Source organism: Ambystoma mexicanum, chromosome 14, assembly GCF_040938575.1.
Source record: "Ambystoma mexicanum isolate Mex_15411 chromosome 14, UKY_AmexF1_1, whole genome shotgun sequence".
Lineage (NCBI taxonomy): Eukaryota > Metazoa > Chordata > Amphibia > Caudata > Ambystomatidae > Ambystoma > Ambystoma mexicanum.
In genome coordinates, this window is record NC_090940.1 from 663,637,180 (window position 1) to 663,659,444 (window position 22,265).

The window sequence follows — 22,265 nt, forward strand, 5'->3', positions numbered from 1 at the left end:
AAGACTAGGTCTCAAGAGGGGTGAGGGTGACTGAAAGCCCGCAATGAGCACACAAAGCAAGGACACTTACAAACTACTCCAAACAGGTGTTATATTAAAAATATATACACATTTATTCCAAGGCCTTTAAAACAATGACCGTAGCGAGAAATCACAATACAACTCTAGTAAACCTACACATACCATACCAATACAATATATATACAAATACGAACAAGTCTCAAGCGTTAGATGCACGAAATGTGTAGTCCACCTAAAAGGGAAGGAAAACAGGCAGTGCAAAATAATGCTTAGACCCAGTCCGCTTCAGAGGCACCTAACTAAAATGAAGTCCGAGCCCTACGAAGAGTGGAGCCTTGTGCTCAAAAGTACCTGCACACGCTGGTGCCAACGGGCAAAAAGGGAAGTCTCTTCGAGGGAAGCAGGCAGTTCAGTTTAGTGCACAAATGAAGAAGAACAGAGTTCCGCGACTCAAGCGCAGCCTCCACTGTGGGCAGAAGCAGAGCGCGAGTACGGAAAGGCGTGCTGTTTTGACACAGCGGGGAAAAGCTATGGGCTCCTGCAGGAGGGCGACCAGTTCCTAGCTATGCTACTCACCGGTCCCCGATGCAAGCAGACCCAGGCTTCTCCGCGTCAGTTTCAGTCGCTGGCAGGTTCAGGAGAGCAGGGGACGTCTCGTCGTCGTGTTGATTCTGCAGCAGCAGAGTTGAGTTAAAGATGTCCCAAACGAAGTGAACCCGCACAGTTTGTTACCACAGCAGGGCAACGGAGCGGCCGTGTGTATCTCGGCCAAATGTACACTACTCACTTCAGACCTGGGAACGCCAAGTGTACGAATCGTGTGAGAGTGACAAGGACTAGAAATACAACACAACCTGGCGGCGGTTACAGAGCAAGACTCCTGTGTAGGCTGGTCAGTCTGCTGGATGGCCCAGAGACGCTTCCGAAGGCTTACGAGCAGGAGATGGTGAAGATGCCGAGAATAGCTGTTCCCGCTATTACAAGGGTCGAAGTACCAGTACAGGCCTTCTGGTTCGATCAGAGGTAAAAAGGGTTTCACAAGGTGACAGCAGTGCTGAGGAGCAGTCCTTCAGCGGGTCACCAGCGATTCCTCGGTTCAGCCTCGTGGTTGCAGGATACTTGGCTCCTGTATTCCTTCGTTTGTGAGAACTCAGGAGATCGACATGGTAGTGGTGTTTCCAGCCCCCTCTTATCCACGGTTCCCTTCGCGCCAAAACGGAGGGGACCCAATGGGAGATCCGCTCATCAACACTCACACCATACGTGGACCTATCACGGACCACGGTGGTCCCAGGCATTCACACCACCCTAGACTCTGGCACCCAGGATGTGTATTGGGACCAGACATCCCAGCCCACATCCTGGAGGCACACACAAGGCCTGTAGAAGCCTGCGAAAGCATCTGTGTTTCGCGGGAAAGTACATGCCCAAATAAGGAAGGCCCCGGGTCGGCTCGACCTGGGGAAGGTGAAGGGAGCAAGACGGTCAGCGGACAGGACAAAGGAGCCTCGTGGTCTGGCCATTTTGGGAGCCAGGCCACCATTTTGGACTAAGCGCGAGAAATGCGCTTAAAACGCCAAAAGGAGCTCAAAACACAAGAAACGATCGCTGCCACCATTCCCGTCCGTGAATCACTTCCACCGATAAGTTACAATCCAAAAAGAGTATCTAGGGCCTGTAGAAGGCTAGAGACCCAAGAGAGCAGTAACTTAGCTTACAGTGCCCTCTTGTGTCATGTTGCACGAAAGCCGCAACATGATAAAAGAAACTACGGAAAACAGCGTTTCTCGGTACTGATTTCTGGGACTGAGTGATGTTTAGTTAGAACCATCACGGGATTGGTATCCGGGACAGTCCAATGGCTGTTTACCTGGCATCCCATTGGCTGATTTCTGGGACTGAATGCTGTTTTCCCCACATCCCCAGGGCTGGTTTCTGGGACTGAATGCTGTTTTCCCCACATCCCCAGGGCTGGTTTCTGGGACTGAATGCTGTTTACCCCACATCCCCATGGCTGATTTCTGGGACTGAATGCTGTTACGCTAGCACCATCACAGGATTGGTATCCTGGACAGTCTAAAGGCTGTTTATGGAGCCCACTGGGGCTACTGTCAGGGACAATCAAATACTGTTTACCTAAGGAAGGCAAAGCTGGAGACCATTAAGGAGCAGCATGTCACAAGAAGGCAGAGCATGTACAAACTTCGGGGAGAAAGGGCAATGAAGAGGGCAAATCTGGAGACCAGTAGAAGTCGGGACTATGCAGACTGAATAGGCTGTCAATGTGCAGGTAGGGCGAAGCGGGAAAGCCGGGAGACAATGAAAAGACAATAAAGAGCCCCCCTACCCAAAGCATTGGAACCCCATCAAATTCACGCAGAAAAATACTGTAAAAGTGTATACTACTGGGTACAAATCATTGAACCTCTCCCCCCACCCACCCCACCGCCCCTTACCCAGAAAGGCAGCCTCTCAGCCCTTCTGTGGGGCATATGGCTGTTCAAGGATGAAGTCGGTTCCTTCCTCTCTCCGAAGGTTCGGGATCATTCTGAAAGTGAAATCATGGAGCTGCCTGGACATCAGGTGGGGCCTCGAAGCATGTGGGAGACACCAAGGTAGACGTAATGCCATCCACCATACTAATGAGTGCGACGTGGGCGCCTGGCGTTTTCATATCATCTCATGCCTCCGCCTCCGCTCCCATTTCCCAGATCCTCGCAGCACACTACATGCGATGCATCTATCCGAGAGGTAGAGAGAGGGGGCGCGGGGGTGCGCGTGGTGAGGACATGGGGGAGAGCACCAGCTTGTTTGCCTTGCTAGTGCCTTTTCGTGACTTCTAATGCATAGTGATGCTGCCATATGTGTCTTTCAGATTGCCTGCATCCCTCACCAACCTGTCCATTGCACTACCATGCTCAAAGTGTACGTTCCAACACACAATATACACACAACTAACCCATCCACACGTGACAACTGACACCACTTCCAACAGACCCCCAAAGCAAAACAGTACACCTGTGCATCCCACAACCCTAGCCAAACCGTCCTAGCACCACAAGTACACAAGGCTCCCCTCCACAGGCACACCCAGAGCTCGGGGTACTTCCTGTCTACATGGATCAATGCAACAGCAAAACTATCTTGCATTTCCCCCTCGGATCCACAAGAGCGCCCAGAAGGTGGGTGCAGATGGGAAGTGCCAGACCCAAGGCGTGTCCCCTGCAATGCCTTTTGCACATGTTCACCTTGTTGCAGCAGTTGCAATGTGAGAACAAGGAAGTGCCAACGCGCTCATGCTATGCACTGCCAGTTGCATCCCGGGAATAAGCTAGGAAAAGACACCCCCTTGCGACTCCATTTAATAAGAAGGCTAAGGCAGAGGCAGGCTGTGTAATACTTCTGGAGAGCCAAGGGTTGCAGACCCCCGTTTCAGTGCAATTCCCCTTTAACAGTGTAGCTCAAAATCAACACAGGCACTGCTCAATTGCAGTGCACTGCAGTTGATAGTTCTTTGAACTGCACGTGATCCCCACAAAAGCAGTATCTGGTTTCCTTCCAGGATCCCCATGTTCTGGGTTCTGAAGAGGTATTTTAGGGTGCTCTGTCGGTCCTGTGTTTATTTGCTGGGCTGAGACCACCAAAGGAAACTAAATCCAAGCATCGCATGGCTGCCTCTGCCCCCCCCGCCAGCCCGCCCCCATGCACCAGAACAGCACACTTGCCAACATGCCCCATTGCAGTTGGGAAATGCTAGCGCAATCCTGGGTTTACATGTGCAATCTTCGATTTGTAGTCCCGGCTCTATAATGGGGAATTCGGGACTACAAGTTAAGGGATGCAAAGGGAAAACCCGGCCCAGACTCCCATCTCTTGATTGGAATGGGGCATGTTGACATGTATAGAGCAGGGCGTTCACTGGTTTTGGGCTCCTAGGGGCCTGGGGCCCCAGCACTGATCTATTGAAGCCTGAATGACCCCTCTGGCCCTTGTGCTGGGTCCCTGTATCTTTCCCCCGGGGCCTTTTAGCAGCTCCAACGTAGTCTATGCTAACATTAAGCGGACCCATGCCCACTATACGTGATACCCACCTCTCTGTGTCTTTTCCCTATTTCTCCCTCCAGCGCTTTAAAGCTGTTTCAGGGCAGTATAGGCGCTATCCAAGCAAAGCAAATAACATGTTGTATTCTTTCCCTACGTCTACCTCCCTTTCTCCCTTCCTTTACCACCAGTGCTTTGAAGCGGCCCCCGGCCCGTGGAAGCACTATCGAAGCTACCAACAAAACATTAAGTTGTTTTTTCCCCCTCCTCCTTCTTTTCTTCCCGTTACTTGCCACCCCCCGCCTTGCTTCATCATCAGTGCTTTGAATCGGCTCCAGGTCAGTGAAGGCGCTATGGAAGCCGCACTCGAGTGTGTCCTCCTTTTCTCTCTGTTACTCACCTCCCCGTAGCACTTACCTTTACCGGCAGCGCCTGGAAACTGCACCCAATATAGCATGAAGCTGCAGTGTCCCCTTTCCGCTTCCTCCTCCAGCCTCTGCTACCCACCCTGCACTGCATATTATCTTTGTCCGTAGCGCTTGGAAGCTGCCTCTAGGCTGAGGTGAGCGCTATTGCTGGGTGACTGGCCCACAGGGAACTCTGAGGATTTTCTGGCATGTGTGTCTACTTAGGAGCCACACTGTCGCCTCCTTTTTTTAGATCACTATTTGCAGTAAATACTTTGATGTAAAGCTTGCAGTACGTTATTGCTCACTCCTAACAAATCTTATATGCCCGTTTTTTGTTACGTTAACCCACATTTCAATCATTATATAGGGACAAGTGTGCTTTAAAATGTAACACTTGGGAAGCATTTTGTGAACTTCTTCTCGTGGAGAACCCCTCAAACATAAGGGGGCGGCTGGTCTTGCCGGCACAGTGTAAAATGGGGCCTCCTTGAGAACATGTTCAGGGCCACGTTGGTCGCAAGTCCTTCCCTGGTGGTATTGAGCATTTTCTCCGAGATGGAGGTAACAGCACTTGATTGCACTTTAGGCACTTCCTTCCATCCAAGCGCTGCTAATATTTCTCCGAGATTGATGCTGCTCATGCGGGTTTCTACTATGTCCACATATGGGTGCATTGATTGACACATAAAACATACACGTGCGAGATGTGTGCACTGAGATGTGCATGGCCACTTCTCCACTTGGTCCAGCTGCTGAGGTCATGTGGGAGAAGCCAGCAGGCCCAGATGGAAGGAAACGGGAAGCCAGAATCAAGGGACAGCAACGTTTGCGTCTTCAGAGCCAACTTCCGGGCCCCTACCCTTCACATTTTCCTCACAGCAGTTTTTGGAACTAAGAGTGATTTATGGAGCAGCACTTCCGGATCCAGCTACTAGACGTGGAAGGCACTTGGAGTAGCCTGGACTGAAGTCTCGGGGCACTTTCCCTTTGGTCTGCACTGTGCAATTGTTGCAAAAAGCTTGAGAGTGGTGGATGCAATGGGGCCCTTGGAATGTTGGATAGAAAACAATAACCTGTTAAGCCCGAGGGCAGTGGCCTGCAACCTATGGCTCTCAAGATGACCACAACTCCCGTGATCCCTCACAACTGACAATGCTAGCTAGGGCTGATAGGAGTTCTAGTCCAAAACATCTGGAGAGCCAAAGATTGCAAACCCCTGCCCTAGAGGTTCCTGCACCCTCATCGCTCTGCCATGAAGACAGGCTGTGTTCGAGCCGAGCACCCATTTATGCAATGGTTCCAATGTCGCATGTAAGTAGGAAAAACACTTTTTGTTTCTGGACAGTTTCTGCCCCATCAGAAACCTGTGTGGAGCTCATGCTGGGAGTGGTAAGGCCGCGCCGCAGAGGGCACCCCTCCCTCACATCTACACGTACCCATATGCCTGCCCAACCTTGGTGCATGGAGCCAGGGGTACTGCACAACATCTGTACAAGTGCGACACCCCTAAAAACCAGCGGGTTAAATATTGTGGGGGGGGGGGTGGGCGTGGGAAGGAATGCCACTCTAAGAGGGTTAACGTGCATGCAAAAAGAATGAACAGTGTGCTGCTCTGCACGGCTAAGGGAAGATCTAGTGTGTTTATAAAACGGAATGTGTGCTGCAGAAAGGCGAGGGGTTCCTGCAGGAGGTAACACACCATTGAGAACTGGGACGAGGAAGAGGCACGTGGAGGCAATGAGCAATACAGAGCAACGGTTCCACTCACACTCTTCCACCTGTTGCATACTCATTAGGTGTGCTCCGAAGATGTGAAGGGCACCGAGGCTTCCAACGTGGAACTCTGGCTAATACCAAATGCAAGCAATTGCAATCTAGGGTGCACGTGGAAGCCCAATCCGCAGGCTGAAGTGAAGTGCGGCCTTGCATGCAGTGCCTTAAAGTGGGATGAAAAAGGCGGGGGTACCTCAAGCATCAGGAAGTGTTTTATTAAACTTTGTGGTGCGGGGGGGCTGGGGGGGGCTAACAGCCCCGGGTCAGTCTCCTGAGAGTCCAGAGCTCTTTATTGGGCTGGCTCATTCCGTGCATGCAGACGTGTGACTGCAGATACTGTGTCTGCATGCTCGGGCTCTCTCTCATATGCTGCCTGAAAGCACGGACTTCTTATAGGGCCAACCACGCACCCCCTCACCATTCAGCCAAATCAAGGGGCTCAGGCACCGAGCAATAAGCGGACGTGCCCCAGATCACACCATTTCAGAGATCCGCCTGTTCCTCGACACTATCTCTGGCCCGGAAAAGGGCTAGAGATGTGCCCGTTGCTGAGAAATAAAGTAAAATAGACATTTGTTTGCTGTACACTTGGGCAAAGCCAGGGCTGCTGCAGAAAAAAGGAATCCAGTGCATGATATTGAAGAAGCATTAGCAATGCCCATAGTGTGGGCTTGTATGTAGGCATGGGACAGCTGCTTGCCAGGTACTGCCATCGTGGTATTAACTGGCCATTGAGGACAGCAAGTGCAAAATGGTGCCAGTCCCTGGGCATCCAATAGGAGTGCCTTTCAAACGCCTACTAATTATATACAAGCCAAAACGGTTGCCAATGCTTGTTTTTAACAGCACTTCAGGGAAGGACACTCCTGGTGCTAACAAATCGAGTGGGTGATGGCACACCTTGTTAAGACATTTTCATTACACCAGTGGCAGGTTCACAGCAATGAAGTCATTAACTCTCAGAAGACTGCTTTGAAAAAACACTGGCAAGCCCTTTGGGCACAAACTTTGATGGCAAGGCTAGAGTGAAGCGAGCACAAGGAGTTCCCATGAGGAGGTGTTTTGGGCAGGGCGGGCAGGAACTGGGAGAGAATGGCCATAGGGATGAGCATGGCCATGGGCAGGCGATGGCTGGGCAAAATAACCCAAACACCTACCTACTCTGTGTCCCTCCTGCCTAACCCTACTCTCATGTCATTGCTTCAGCGTAGAGGTGGCGCTAAAGCACTACCTGATAGCCAGACTAAAAACTGCTTGCAAAGACAGCCAACATGAATAAAAGATAAGAGGTGTATCGGCCACGTTTACTCCCTAAACACAAGTAAATACTCCCCAAAAATAAAAAATAGGGAGTAAAAATACTCCCAAATAAAAGAGGAAACAGACACGTAGGACCTGGTGCGCCTTCTTCACGTCCACGCAGCTGCATGGATATGTTCGGAGCAGCAGTGCACATAGTACCACAGGAAGATAACTGACTGATCAGAAGAAAACATGTAACTCGCATGACATGTGCATGAGTAAGTAGGTGCAAAGAAATAATGATAGCAAAACATGTCCTGTTTGGCAGTTAAAGCACTTGTTTCCCCACTTGTAAGATGCCCTGATTGGGAAGTGGGCTTATAGGGACCTTGCCTGCAGCACTGCATGCCCCATGGAGCAGTAAGAGACTCGCACCAGCGCATGCATGACTGGAGCCCTGCCACTGCAGCCACCAGCAGCCACCTCTCGGGGCTTTCAGAGCAGCAGCAGCAGCAGCTCAGGAGGAAGGAGGGAGAGGGGGCACCGTGCCAGCGTCCTCCCTCTAGACTCTAGGAGGGCCAGGCAAGCCATGCCCCACCCGCCCCGTCTAGCTGTACCCTAGGGCGGGCAGGTGCCTCCGTGCCTGGCACGATGCTGCTGCTGCTGCGTGGGCTGCTTGCACAGTGCCCCTGGGTAAAGGGAAAGGGACGATGGCGCCAGTCAGGCGGGGAGGGGCAGGCACACCACACTGGGATGAACAGGTGCCCCATTTCTCCCACTCAGGGAAGAGGCGCCCTTCTGAAACATGCGGCTCACATTTCCCTCCTGAAGATTCTTACCACCCCGCGGCAGCAGTACACCTGCTACACAAGGTGGCCGTGCACTGCATATTTGCACACGTCTTGCCTCTCATAATCCCCCATAAAAACCTACACCACACCTGTTGCTAATGAAATGGCGCGTCATCACCAGAACATATTTTATTGGTTAACACTACTCCAAATAATGTGGTTAACTTTGGAAAGGGCACTGTATTTGAAAATGCAAATATTTCAAGCTCATTAAGCAGGAACTCTAAAAGGAACAGAAACTTGCCACCTCCAGAGAAAGGTTTTCTGGAGTAAAAGCAGGAGCCATGCGCTTGGCAGAGCGCGGGAGCCCCTCAACAGGTTATTTCCTTATAAACCAACTGTGCCAAACACGGTGGCAGAACATGTGCAATTCATTACTAGCTAATGTGTGAATGCAGAGCGGAAGGATAGCATTGCATTATATGCAGCAAGAATGTGAAACTGTGGCAAGAGGGACAAGCAATCAAGCAAGGGGGGCAGGGGGGATGGGATACAGGCTAAAGGAGCAGGGGGCCTGAGGTACACACCAAAGCAATCAAGGGGGGCTGAGGCACACACCAAAGCAATCAAGGGGGGGCCTGAGGTACACACCAAAGCAATCGAGGGGGGCCTGAGGTACACACCAAAGCAATCAAGGGGGGGCCTGAGGTACACACCAAAGCAATCAAGGGGGGCCTGAGGTACACACCAAAGCAATCAAGGGGGGCTGAGGCACACACCAAAGCAATCAAGGGGGGGCCTGAGGTACACACCAAAGCAATCGAGGGGGGCCTGAGGTACACACCAAAGCAATCAAGGGGGGGCCTGAGGTACACACCAAAGCAATCAAGGGGGGCCTGAGGTACACACCAAAGCAATCAGGGGGGGATATGGCACAGACTAAGGGAACAGGGGGCCTGAGGTACACCCCAAAGCAATCAAGGAAGGGTATATGCTACAGACTAAAGGATTGGGGCCTGAGGTACACACCAAAGCAATCAAGCAAGGGGGGCCTGAGGTACACTCCAAAGCAATCAAGCAAGGGGGGCCTGAGGCACACACCAAAGCAATCAAGGGGGGGCCTGAGGTACACACCAAAGCAATCGAGGGGGGCCTGAGGTACACACCAAAGCAATCAAGGGGGGGCCTGAGGTACACACCAAAGCAATCAAGGGGGGCCTGAGGTACACACCAAAGCAATCAAGGGGGGCTGAGGCACACACCAAAGCAATCAAGGGGGGGCCTGAGGTACACACCAAAGCAATCGAGGGGGGCCTGAGGTACACACCAAAGCAATCAAGGGGGGGCCTGAGGTACACACCAAAGCAATCAAGGGGGGCCTGAGGTACACACCAAAGCAATCAGGGGGGGATATGGCACAGACTAAGGGAACAGGGGGCCTGAGGTACACCCCAAAGCAATCAAGGAAGGGTATATGCTACAGACTAAAGGATTGGGGCCTGAGGTACACACCAAAGCAATCAAGCAAGGGGGGCCTGAGGTACACTCCAAAGCAATCAAGCAAGGGGGGCCTGAGGCACACACCAAAGCAATCAAGGGGGGGCCTGAGGTACACACCAAAGCAATCGAGGGGGGCCTGAGGTACACACCAAAGCAATCAAGGGGGGGCCTGAGGTACACACCAAAGCAATCAAGGGGGGCCTGAGGTACACACCAAAGCAATCAGGGGGGGATATGGCACAGACTAAGGGAACAGGGGGCCTGAGGTACACCCCAAAGCAATCAAGGAAGGGTATATGCTACAGACTAAAGGATTGGGGCCTGAGGTACACACCAAAGCAATCAAGCAAGGGGGGCCTGAGGTACACTCCAAAGCAATCAAGCAAGGGGGGCCTGAGGTACACACCAAAGCAATCAAGGGGGGCCTGAGGTACACACCAAAGCAATCAAGAGGGGATATATGATACAGACTAAGGGAGCAGGGGGCTAAGGTACACACAAAGCAAATCAAGGGGGGCCTGTGGTACACACCAAAGCAATCAAGCAAGGGGGGCCTGAGGTACACACCAAAGAAATCAAGCAAGGGGGGCCTGAGGTACACGCCAAAGCAATCAAGGGGGGCCTGAGGTACACACCAAAGCAATCAAGGGGGGGGGTATATGATACAGACTAAGGGAGCAGGGGGCTGAGGTACACACAAAGCAAATCAAGGGGGGGCCGAGGTACACACCAAAGCAATCAAGCAAGGGGGGCATGAGGTACACACCAAAGCAATCAAGCAAGGGGGGCCTGAGGTATACACCAAAGCAATCAAGGGGGGCCTGAGGTACACACCAAAGCAATCAAGGGGGGGGTATGGTACAGACTAAGGGAACAGGGAGGCTGAGGTACACCCCAAAGCAATCAAGGGGGCTATAGGGTACAGACTAAGGGATCGGGGCTGAGGTACACACCAAAGCAATCAAGGAAGGGTATATGCTACAGACTAAGGGATCGGGGCTGAGGTACACACCAAACTAATCAGGGGGGGATATGGTACAGACTAAGGGAACATGGGGGCTGAGGTACACACCAAAGCAATCAAGGAAGGGTATATGCTACAGACTAAAGGATTGGGGGCTGAGGTACACCCCAAAGCAATCGAGGGGGGGTATATGGTACAGGTGCAGTGGAAGAAGCGGTCAGTGAAGAACAGACTCAAGGGACCAGGGATTCCATGAAGCACAGAATAAAAGGATGTGGTCACAGAGGCTGAGACTGCATGGATTCAGTAATGTACAGAATAAAGGGGATCACTGAGGTACAAATTAAAGGCATAAGGGATACAGTAAGGTACACATTGACAGAATCAGGGGAGTCAGTAAGGTACAGACCGCAAGGAACAAGGAGTTGAGAGCTACAGATTAAACTGAACATGGGCCAGATTACAGACAAAAGCTATCAAAAGGTCAGTGAGAAATGGCCTTAATGAATCATGGGGTCAGCATGCTACCAGCTAAAAGCACTAGGGAGCCCATGAAGTACAGAGTAAAAAGATGAGGGATTCAGTCAGATAGAAACTGATGCTATTTGGGGATCGGTATGTTACAGACCGTTGAGATCAATAGGTTATTGAAGTGATTAAGGAACAAGCTGTAGTGATCAGAGGGTTTGGTGTGGTACATGCTACATGCAGTACAGGATGAGTGAGTTTCACAACTCAGGGTGAAGCAGTCATTTTGTAGATGGGGCATTTGAAAAATCAGGAACATGGCTGAGGTACAGGCCGCAAAGGATCTGGTGGTTAGTGAGGGGGCAAACTGCAGGAGTTACTAGGAAAAGGGACGTGCAGGCTGCAAAATACATGGAGTGGGACTCTGAGGTAAAGGTCAAACTACAGGGAAGGGGCAGGTGAATAATCCCACTTAGTTCCTAGTCGACCTCCTCAATGGTAGGACCTCCACTGTCCCCTGTGCTGCCACTGCGTCGGCCACCTCCCTGGTAGAGCTTGCTGATGATTGGGTTGCAGACCTGCTCCAGCTCCTTCTGCTTGTGCTCAAACTCCTCTTTTTCAGCCATCTGGTTCTTGTCCAGCCAGTTAACCACCTCTTGGCACTTAGAAATCACCCTGGACTTGTCCTGCTCGCTCAGCTTGCTTTGCACCCTTTCATCCTCCATAGTCTGCTTGATGTTGTAAGTGTAAGATTCCAGGGCATTCTTGGCAGTCACCCGATCACGGTTGGCTTCGTCCTCAGACTTGTACTGCTCGGCCTCGTTGACCATACGCTCAATGTCATCCTTGCTTAGCCGGCCCTTGTCATTGGTGATCCTGATCTTGTTCTCCTTGCCAGTGCTCTTGTCTACAGCTGACACATTCAAGATGCCGTTGGCATCAATGTCAAAGGTAACCTCGATCTGTGGAACCCCGCGTGGGGCCGGTGGGATGCCAGTCAGGTCGAACTTGCCCAGGATGTTGTTGTCTTTTGTCATGGAACGCTCACCCTCGAATACCTGCACAAGTACACTGGTCTGGTTGTCGGAGTAGGTGGTAAAGATCTGGGTCTGCTTGGTAGGAATGGTGGTGTTCCTCTTGATGAGCGTGGTCATGACGCCGCCAGCTGTTTCAATGCCCAATGATAGTGGAGCAACATCAAGCAGTAGTAGGTCTTGCACATTGTCTGATTTGTCACCTATCAGGATGGCACCTTGTACGGCTGCGCCATAGGCCACAGCTTCATCTGGGTTGATGCTCTTGTTAAGTTCCTTACCATTGAAAAAGTCCTGCAGCATGCGCTGGATCTTAGGAATACGGGTGGAGCCACCCACCAGCACTATTTCACGGATCTGGTTTTTGTCAAGCTTAGCATCACGCAACGCCTTCTCCACAGGTTCCAAGGTGCCACGGAAAAGGTCTGCATTCAGCTCTTCAAATCGGGCACGGGTGATGGAAGTGTAGAAGTCAATCCCTTCGTACAGGGAGTCAATTTCGAGGCTGGCCTGGGTGCTGGAGGACAGCGTGCGCTTAGCACGCTCGCAGGCAGTGCGCAGGCGCCGTATAGCCCGCTTGTTGGGGGCCAGGTCACGCTTGTGCTTGCGCTTGAACTCTTCAGTGAAGTGTGTGACCATGCGATTGTCAAAGTCCTCACCACCCAGATGTGTGTCACCAGCCGTGGACTTGACTTCAAAGATGCCATCATCAATGGTGAGCACGGACACGTCGAAGGTGCCGCCACCCAGGTCAAAGATGAGCACATTCTTTTCACCGCCCCCCGCACCCTTCTTGTCCAGGCCATAGGCGATGGCGGCTGCAGTGGGCTCATTGATGATGCGCAGCACGTTCAGGCCAGAGATGGTGCCTGCATCCTTGGTGGCCTGCCGCTGCGAGTCGTTGAAGTAGGCCGGCACAGTCACGACAGCATTGGACACCATCTGACCTAGGTAGGCCTCAGCCACCTCCTTCATCTTGGTCAGCACCATGGACGAGATCTCCTCGGGGAAGAAGGTGCGCTGCTCGCCCTTGTACTCCACTCGCACCTTGGGCTTCCCCCCCTCACTCACCACTGTGAAAGGCCAGTGCTTCATGTCTGCCTGCACGGTGGGATCATCAAAACGCCGCCCAATCAGCCGCTTAGCATCAAAGATGGTGTTGGTGGGGTTCATGGCCACCTGGTTCTTGGCAGCATCGCCAATCAGGCGCTCCGAGTCAGTGAAGGCCACGTAGCTGGGCGTTGTGCGGTTGCCCTGGTCATTGGCAATGATCTCGACTTTGCCGTGCTGGAAGACCCCCACACAGGAGTAGGTGGTGCCCAGGTCGATGCCGATGGCGGGGCCTTTGGATGCCATCGTGTCTGCGGTGTCCTGCTAGCGGCTGTGAGGAGGCTGCGCGACCGTTAAAAACGCTCCGTCTGAGGCGAGGCGAGGCACCCGTCGTCAAGCGCCCTCGAGCTGTGCGCTGCCAGCGGCGCCCGCGTGCCTATATACGCCGTTCCCGCCCAGGCCAAGAGCTTGCCAGAGCTTTGATCCTCGCCGCTGGCCTCCGACCAATCGCAGCGCTCGCAGGCCGAGCTTCGATCCTCGCGCCTGGCATCTGACCAATCGCTGCGCTTGCAGGCAGGTAGCTGCCAGAGCTTTGAGCCTCGCGGCTGGCCTCCGACCAATCGCTGCGCTCCCGGTCCGGCAGCCAGCCCTCCGGCGCTGTCACACTCACAAGGCATGAACACCAAGGAAGGACGACAGCGAACACGTCACGGAAACATAGGCAGGAAACAAACACGACCACCCTCCGTGAGGAAAACATGAAAGCGGCCGCTTTAAAAAAAGGAAGCCTCTCGCTGCGTGGAGAGAGCCTACAAGCACTCGAACACAATCCGCTATTTTAGAGAATCACTCTTCTATATTTACGTCAGCAATATCGTTTAATTCTGTAGTCTACGATTTCAATGTAAGTCCCTTTTCTATTTTGCTTTAAGGGACTTAAGGTAGTGCAGGCGAGGTTACCGTTGTGACCGCGCGGGACAGTTAAGCCCCGCCCCAGCCACGTGATGTTGTTTACTTACGCGTTGCACGCGCTTCCCGCCCTGCCCCGCCCCCGCAGCCTGGCGTCCGCGCGCGCGCGTTGGAACGCAGAGCCGAGGTTCCCCGCGCGCTGCTCATGCGCGCCTGCCCTTATTAGGACACAGCACGAGGGGCTGCTGGCTCAGCCTCCCTCGGTGCTCGTCATTTTTCAAACGTGTTTCCCACACATAAGTCAGCTTTTGATGTGCTGAAACTGCCCTGGTGTTTTCCACCTCACAGCAGCTGTTCAACCCTATGCTCTGGAAAATGTGGCCACTTGTTAAATCAAGGCGTGCAGGCTTGAAGTCATGAAAGTATCTTTATTTCAGATAAGCAGTACCCGGCAGCAGGCCTCACCCTGATAGGCAAAGCTCAACTGACTGTAACACACTTAAACACATACAATAACACTCCAACTTGGAGTACTGTAACATCATAGTTGGACAGAACAGAATATGAAGCTGGTAAGTATATATCAATCAAATGGATGTGTGAAGCGTAAAAGCTACATCTTAACACCACTATTGAAGGGATTCAAAAGAAAGGGAGTGAAATGAGGCAAACCTGGAGTATCAGAGTTTTCCACTGTCTCAGTTACAGTCGCCAGAAAGCCACCCAGCCCTTTCCTTTTCTTGGAATTCGGATTTTCCACACAGACGTTACAGAAAGTCATAATCCTATTAAAGACACTGAGGCAAAGGATTATGCTCCTCTTCCTTTACTGGGAATTCGAGCAGCATTTAAATATAACATTTCAACATGAAAAATGAATAACACCACCAAAATTACATTTCCAATAAGTCTTTGAGTGTAGTTCATTCTTTTGTGTTATTGAACCCAACAAAAAACCATGTGACTATTTCCACCAATCCCTGTATATCCAGTCCTTTATCCTTCTTCACTGTCCTGCGTCCTTCCTCTTTCTTTGTCTGTGTCCAATATAAACTAAAACATACTGTCTCACATGAGGCTAAATAAACACAAAATAGAAAGTTGAAGCTTATCAGTGCTGACGTGGTAGACTTCAGTCTGTGTGGCTGTTCCCTACATTTCTGTTATGCTTTCTTCTGTGCCCACAGCCTGCTGCGCTGGCTCATTTAGTAAGACTGAGCCTGTGTGAGGTATGCAACAGAGTCTGTGGCTCCAAGGAGGGTGAAACAGATGAGCTGGAAGGTGGGCGGGTGTCCAGATGCTTTTTGCGGGTGACAACCGCCAAAAGCAGGTGAGTTGAGAGCTATGCCATTAAAACTTCAACCTTGCGTGCCAACCGATAAACGCTGTCCCACACATTTCACCTTATGATCCAGTAGACTTATTCTCCACCGTAGAACCTGAAACACAAACCATATTTCAGACTACTATCCCAAGAGTGGGTAATCGACTGCAAATTACTTTCCCCATGTACCTTTATATACAATAGAGCGCCAGGGGACCACTCCAGTGGTGATAGTGCTTGGTACAAATATCCATTAACATTAACAATATTAATTCAGATTTTCAACACATTCGTTCCAGAAACTCATAATTCTATTAAAACACCGAGGCGAAGGATTATGCTTCTCTTTCCATTTTACTGTTCAGCAGCAATGTACAAACCAATAAAACATGAAAACACAAAACTCAATAAAACTACAATAAGCATTGTTTTAGAGTCTTTGTAGTTCTGTTCTTATTGGTCCTCAAAGTGACCATGTGATAACTTCAACCAATCATTATAGTCCTTGTCCACAAATCACCCTGTCCTTCTACTTTACTTCCTCTTTCTTTGCCCAGTCGAGAATGTGTCCAGTGAACTTTGCAATCCCGTTGGTACCTATAGAAACATAAAGTAACTGGTGACTATAAATCGAAATAGGGTGGGACAATCGTAAAATAAACCACAGTTTATATATTTTTTCCTTTTGTGCATTTAACAAAACTGCAACACTTTAATGTATTCATCATAAACCATTTCAGTAATTGCAGTAAAACATGTAAAACATTCCAGTATTTTTACATTCCATTACATTTATTATGATTGATAGGGTGGGATAATCCTTAGCTTCTGTGTCTTTAATAGACTTATGACTTTCTGGAACAAATGCATTGAAAATCTGAATTTTATGTCAAGACCGGAGGCTCGGATTATGTTTGTTCAAAGCTTGCTCACCACTAACGATGCCACACTTTCCGTTGGTTTAAAATAGAACATTTTAAAAGTCGATTCATTCGACCAATCTGCCGACCTCATAATGTCCTCTACTCTGGCCCCTATGTTGAATGCCTTGGTAGCCATTGCTCCTCTAGCTGAGCGAGCACCATATTTTACTACACCAATGCCCGTCTGTTCCATTACCCATCAAAGCCATTGGCTATGGTAGCCAGTGTTATGGCCCTAAAGGGTTTACAAATTGATATCAGTAATTGAGATACTCCTGGAGGTCTCACTTCCCTTGTCATATCCCTATATGCTGCTAAGCATCTTACCAGCCATAATTTTGGTTGTCAGGGAAAAGATTCGTAAGATATGGATCTCAAACCTGTCTTAGTCCGTCTCGTTATGAGAAAGGTCACTCCGTTAGATGATACACTCCTCCTGTGGATTTCTAGTGCTCTAACGTCTGATGACCTCTCTTACAAGCCATTAATCATAGTAGTACGGCTAGCTTCCATGATGTAGCCTTCCTGGATAGGTCCTGATTATCTGGCCATGATAGAAATAATCTCAAAACTGTGTCAACATCCCACAATTGAGTATATTTTTCACTAGGGGGTCTAGTAATGTTTACTCCCTTTACTAGTATACAGATCAAGGCATGTTCACCTATTGCTATGCCTTCGATCCTAGGGTGCCCTGCCGATATCGTGGATCTGGCCGTATTGATTGTTCTGTATGCCTTCCCTTAGGCTGCCAACTGTGCTGAGAAAATGGCTATGTGTACTACATCCGTTCCATCGGGATGAATACTCCTCTCCAAACACCAGCTAGTCCATCTAGCCCATGCAGACTTATAAGCCCTGTGTGTTCCTGGGGCCCAGGATTCGCTAATGATGTTTTCAGCTTCATTCGATAGTCCTGGCCTAATCCAAGATCCCCTGAAATTGTCCATGCGATTAGTTTGAGTCTGCCTGACCTCACAAGTGGATGGCTGAGATCCCTGGGGTCTCGGACAATGAATTCGTAGCTGTGTAGCACCGCTGGTTTGTGGTGTGATAATTCCAGTAGACTAGGGAACCACACCTGACCCCTCCAATCTGACGTAACTAGTACTAGGAATGCTTTCTGGTGCCTCACCTTGGCTAGCATCCTCGCTATAATAGAGAAAGGAGGGAAAGCATAGTTTGTCTGGTGGCCCTATGTTTGCAGGAAGATATCTGTCGCCTCTGCCTCTGGGTCCGGTCTCGAGCTGCGATTAGATTGAGTCTGCCTGACCTCACAAGTGGATGGCTGAGATCCCTGGGGTCTCGGACAATGAATTTGTAGCTGTTTAGCACCGCTGGGTTGTGGTGTGATAATTCCAGTAGACTGGGGAACCACACCTGACCCCTCCAATCTGACGTAACTAGTACTAGGGATGCTTTCTGGTGCCTCACCTTGGCTAGCATCCTCTCTATAATAGAGAAAGGAGGGAACGCGTAGTTTGTCTGGTGGCCCCATGTTTGCAGGAAGGCATCTGTCACCTCTGCCTCTGGGTCCGGTCTCGAGCTGAAGAACCGGGGTAATTTTTGTTTAGTCTTGATGCGAAATGGTCAACCTGGCATGGTCCCCATCGAGTCATTAGTTCTTGAAACACTTCTTCGTCTAGCTTCCAATCGCTGGCATCCCAGAGGTATCTGGAGTTCCAATCCGCCACCTTGTTCTGATGGCCCGGCAGGTACTCCACAGTCACTGACACTTTCCTCTGAAGACAGAGTTCCCAGAAATCTTTAGCCAAATATGCCAGTAGTCTGGATCTTGTCCCGTCCAGTCTGTTTATGTACCTGACTGCCGAGACATTATCCATCTTTAGCAGGAAACAACATTGTGCCCTCTCTTGAGTCCAGCCTTTCACTGCGAAGGACCCTGCTAGCAACTCCAGACAGTTGATATGGAGAGTCGTCTCCTGATCTAACCACCTGCCCCCTGTTGACAGGTTCCCGCATCGGGCTCCCCAGCCCCATCTGCTGCCGTCGGATTCGATGACCAGGTCCGGGGATGAGTCAAATATGGCCCTCCGATTCCATGCATCCATGTGGTGTAGCCACCATTCCAACTCTTCCCTCTCTTCTTGGGAGATGGTAACATTTGTTTCGTAAGAAGCGCCCCTCCTGAGGTGTTTGATCTTTAACCTCTGGAGTGCCCTGTAATGTAGTGGTCCTGGAAATATCCCTTGGATTGATGACGCTAGCCGGCCCACTAACCTTACGATGTCCCTCAGTGACATTTCTCCCCTCGCTAGAGTGTGTCTTAGCTGCTTTTTGATATTGTTCACCTTGGGAATGGGTAGGCTGAGGGATCTCTGCATAGAGTCCACTATTAACCCCAGAAATTCCATTGACTGTTCCAGTATTATTTCGGATTTTCACCAATTTATTAGGAACCCCCAGGTCCTCTAACAATTTTATTGTCTGCACCTCTACTAGTAGTTTGTCTTTCTCCTGACACATCAGACATATGTGGTCTACGTATATTATGAGTCTTATTCCCTGACTCCTGAGGTGCATCACCACTGGCTTCATCATCTTGGTGAAACACCATGGTGCGGATGCCAGGCCGAAGGGCAGACATCGAAACTCCCATTTCGACTCTCCCCAGATGAACCTTAGGAATCTGCAGTGTTCCTCTGCTATGGGTATGGTTAGATATGCATCTTTTAAATCTATCCTGGCTAGCCAATCCCCTTGAATTAAGGTATCTCTTAACAGGTGTATCCCTTCCATCTTGAAGTGCCTGTACACCACATATTCATTTAAACCCTTCAAGTTTATAATTGTTCTTACCTTGTGTTTCCCTTTCACAAGAAACATGTTGCTTATATAACCCCTTGAGTAATCTGTTACTATCTTATGGCCTTTTTGCTTTCTAGCCCTCTCAGCTCTACTTCTAGCAATAACTTGTATTCGCTATTTACCTCTAAACCCCTTGGTGGGTTCATCTGATGAGGTGTCTCTAGAAAAACTATGTGAAAACCTTGTACAGCTTCTATTATCCAAGTATCCCCCGATATAGTGTGCCAACGTTGTATAAACTCTGCTATTCTTCCCCCCTACTGTTGGGGTAATTAAGCCTACTGCTGGGGTAATTAAGCATGGGCTGTTCGCTCTCACCTGAGTTGATTTGTTGACGCTCTCCATGTCACCAGCTTCTCACCCTTCCTCTGCCCCTTGAAGGGAAGCAGGGGGCCTGTCTTCGATCCTCTTGATCTCGCCACTGCGTTCTGTCCTGGTAGGATCTGTTAAAGTGGAATTGGCCAGTCGAGCGACCCCTGCCTCTGCTGGCCCTCCAAAAATGTGTCTCCCAAACACTCTCTTGAGAGAGGCCCGTGCCTTGTCCAGCGCCGCATAGGAGTTAGCGAACTTAGTTAACTCATTAATGAAGGAATCTCCAAAGAATTTTCCCTTTGTGATCGACGCTGACTCAGACGAAGCTAGTTCACTTAGCTTCGGGTCTATCTTTACCAACAGAGACCTCTTTCTCTCCATGGTGATCGCGTGGTTGGCGTTGCTCACATACATATTGCCCTCTGGGCCCACCCGATCAGGATCGTGGGGTCCACTGGCTCCCCCTTTTCTCTGGCCTCTTTGCCAATCTGTAGAATATTAGTGAGGGGCCCTGTCATGTCCAGCATTTTGTCCTGGCATGAACGCCAGGGCCTATCTAGACCTTTTTTCACATCCTTAGTGTACTTACTCATGAACGTGATCATTTTGTCATCGATCTCGGGTGTATCTGCTGCACCCTCTGGGAGGTGAGGTCTAGGGCATTCCACCCTCATTTTACTCCTAGCCTTCTTAGCTAATGGCGCCCTCAGGTTCTTTCTTAAGTAGGCTGCTATTTTCTTCAACGGCTCCCATTCGGAAGACCTTGGGTGGATTAGTGCCTCTGGCTCAAAATCATCACGTGCATCATCCTCCTCTGTCTCCTCCTTCCCCTTTTTCATTGGCTCTTTGTGGCTGTGACAAATCAGGGAGAAAAGGTGCAGATCAGAGCCAATTAAGTAATGGTGCAGTCAGCCAGGAAGGCTGAGAGGATTGTGATATCAGCAGGTCATGATCTCACGATCGGAGGGTCTCCCTCGGAAAGACATGTCTTTGAACCTATGAGAAAGGAAAGGTTGGCTAAGAGGTGCTTTTCTTGAACAATACTGGTTTTTACCTTTCTCATAGGTTGTTGTTGTTCGTTTTCTGGCCCGGCAGGTTGTGGAGAGGAATGAGGAAGAAGGAGATTCCCAGGAAGAAGCTGCCACGTATGAGTGGGCCTATTAGATAGAGAGACTAGATCCAGAACGTTAAAGCGCTCCTGTTGAGCACATTTAGAAACTGATTACTTGTGTAAAATAAGTTGGAGATTCGCCCGATGTGGAGCGGCTTTGTCGGAGTAAAAGGCCGAAGCCCAGACAAGTGAAGGCCAGCTGTGTACGCTGCAGGCCGCGCGTACAAACAGCTGAGCGGTGATCGCTCCTTCACTCCGGCCCCCACCGTTGGAAGGGTGGAGCTATGCTGTGAGGTAGCTGACGCGGCGTGCCTTCAACGAAGACGGCTAGCCAGCCGTCATCCATCGGCTGTCAACGAACCAAAGCAAAAGAATTGGGCTGAAGTCTCCGGAGACAGTCGGTCTCACAGAGAATTTGAAGCGGAGTTAAAGATGAAAGAGGAGTGTTGAATCCCGGCGGCCGCATCCAGCGGAAACGAAGGATGATCTAAAGGAGGTGAGGAGGGGAAGGATTCCTCTGTGTGACGAAGAGGGGAGAGGGGGTTAAATGCCGCACTTATCTAGGAGATAATGTGAACTGAGAGGAAAGTCCTGCTGAGGACATTAAGAGGACTAGTCATTTTAAAGCAAACCATAAAGATCTGAAAATAAGAGAGGCGAGCCCTGTCAGCAATCTCAACGTCTGCCCTTCGAATGGAAGGGACGTCTGCCTTCTTGAAAAGAGTCCACCCAGTGAGTTAGACCCTGAACTTTACAACCTGAAGTAACAGCCAATTAGGACTTCCTTCACATAAGCCAAAACTCTCACGTTCTAAAGACCGCCTATGAGAAGAGAGGGTTTGGTGGCCTATCTACAGAAAAGACACAGTTTGTCAGACTTATAAGTTAATAAATTATAGTGGTTTCAAAACAAACTGTTTCCAGAGTGGTCTTTCTCATCCGCACCCTTACAGTGGCCTTCTTCTTCTGAGGAAGATATGGACTATATTTCTTCTTCCTCCGAATATTCTTCCTCCTAGTCCTCCTTTCCCTCATCAGAGGTGTCTGAGGATTTATCCTGCCACCTGCTAGGCCTGCCTTTACTCTTACTCTCCTTCTCTTACCACCCTTCTTCTTTGGTGGTGTGCCCGGGCTGGGGGCTTCTTCAGCCCTGCGGGCTGCTTTTCTGCCCCCTTTTGTTTTCCCCTGTGCTTTTAGCCCTTTGATCTGCTCCAGGCCCTGTGAAAACTTGAGCCAGTCCTCCATCAGAGCTATCTGCCATGGCCCTTGTCCCAACGAGGCCCCCACAGCTTTTTGGAAGACCCGAGTCATCTCTGCATGGCTCCTCTTCTGGCCAAATCCAGCCTTTCCCTCATCACTAGAGGAAAGAGCTCATGTTTGCACAGAACACTGGGGATTACAATAATATGCCAGGAGTTTTATAATCTCTTAGATATTGAAAACATATCTATATAGTATTGACTGCCTGGCTTGTTTTAGGTATATATATACATATCTATATATATATATATATATATATTTAAAGAAAAAAAAGGGGGAAAATGGTATGTGGACAAGGAAGGT

At 50.1% G+C, this 22,265-nt stretch overlaps 2 protein-coding genes across 3 annotated transcripts in view; both read right to left on the minus strand.

Annotated features, from left to right (window-relative positions):
- PPP1R36 (protein phosphatase 1 regulatory subunit 36) overlaps positions 1–2,618 on the minus strand; it is a 383,705-nt gene extending 381,087 nt beyond the window's left edge. The window contains exon 1 of one of the 2 annotated variants that reach the window (XM_069638210.1): positions 2,478–2,618. In XM_069638210.1, the coding sequence (XP_069494311.1) occupies positions 2,478–2,513 (36 nt within the window). In that variant the 5' untranslated portion in view covers positions 2,514–2,618. The remainder of the gene's footprint in view (positions 1–2,477) is intronic. The other variant, XM_069638209.1, reaches the window with a different exon arrangement.
- A 5,816-nt stretch (positions 2,619–8,434) lies between these two features.
- HSPA2 (heat shock protein family A (Hsp70) member 2) lies at positions 8,435–13,976 on the minus strand. The gene has a single exon (XM_069638213.1). The coding sequence runs from the start codon at positions 13,598–13,600 to the stop codon at positions 11,690–11,692; it is 1,911 nt and encodes a 636-aa protein (XP_069494314.1). The 5' UTR covers positions 13,601–13,976; the 3' UTR covers positions 8,435–11,689.
- Positions 13,977–22,265: the final 8,289 nt, after the last annotated feature.

Coding starts and splice junctions, on each gene's coding strand:
- HSPA2 (XM_069638213.1), bottom strand. CDS start 13,600: ATGGCATCCAAAGGCCCCGCCATCGGCATCGACCTGGGCACCACCTAC.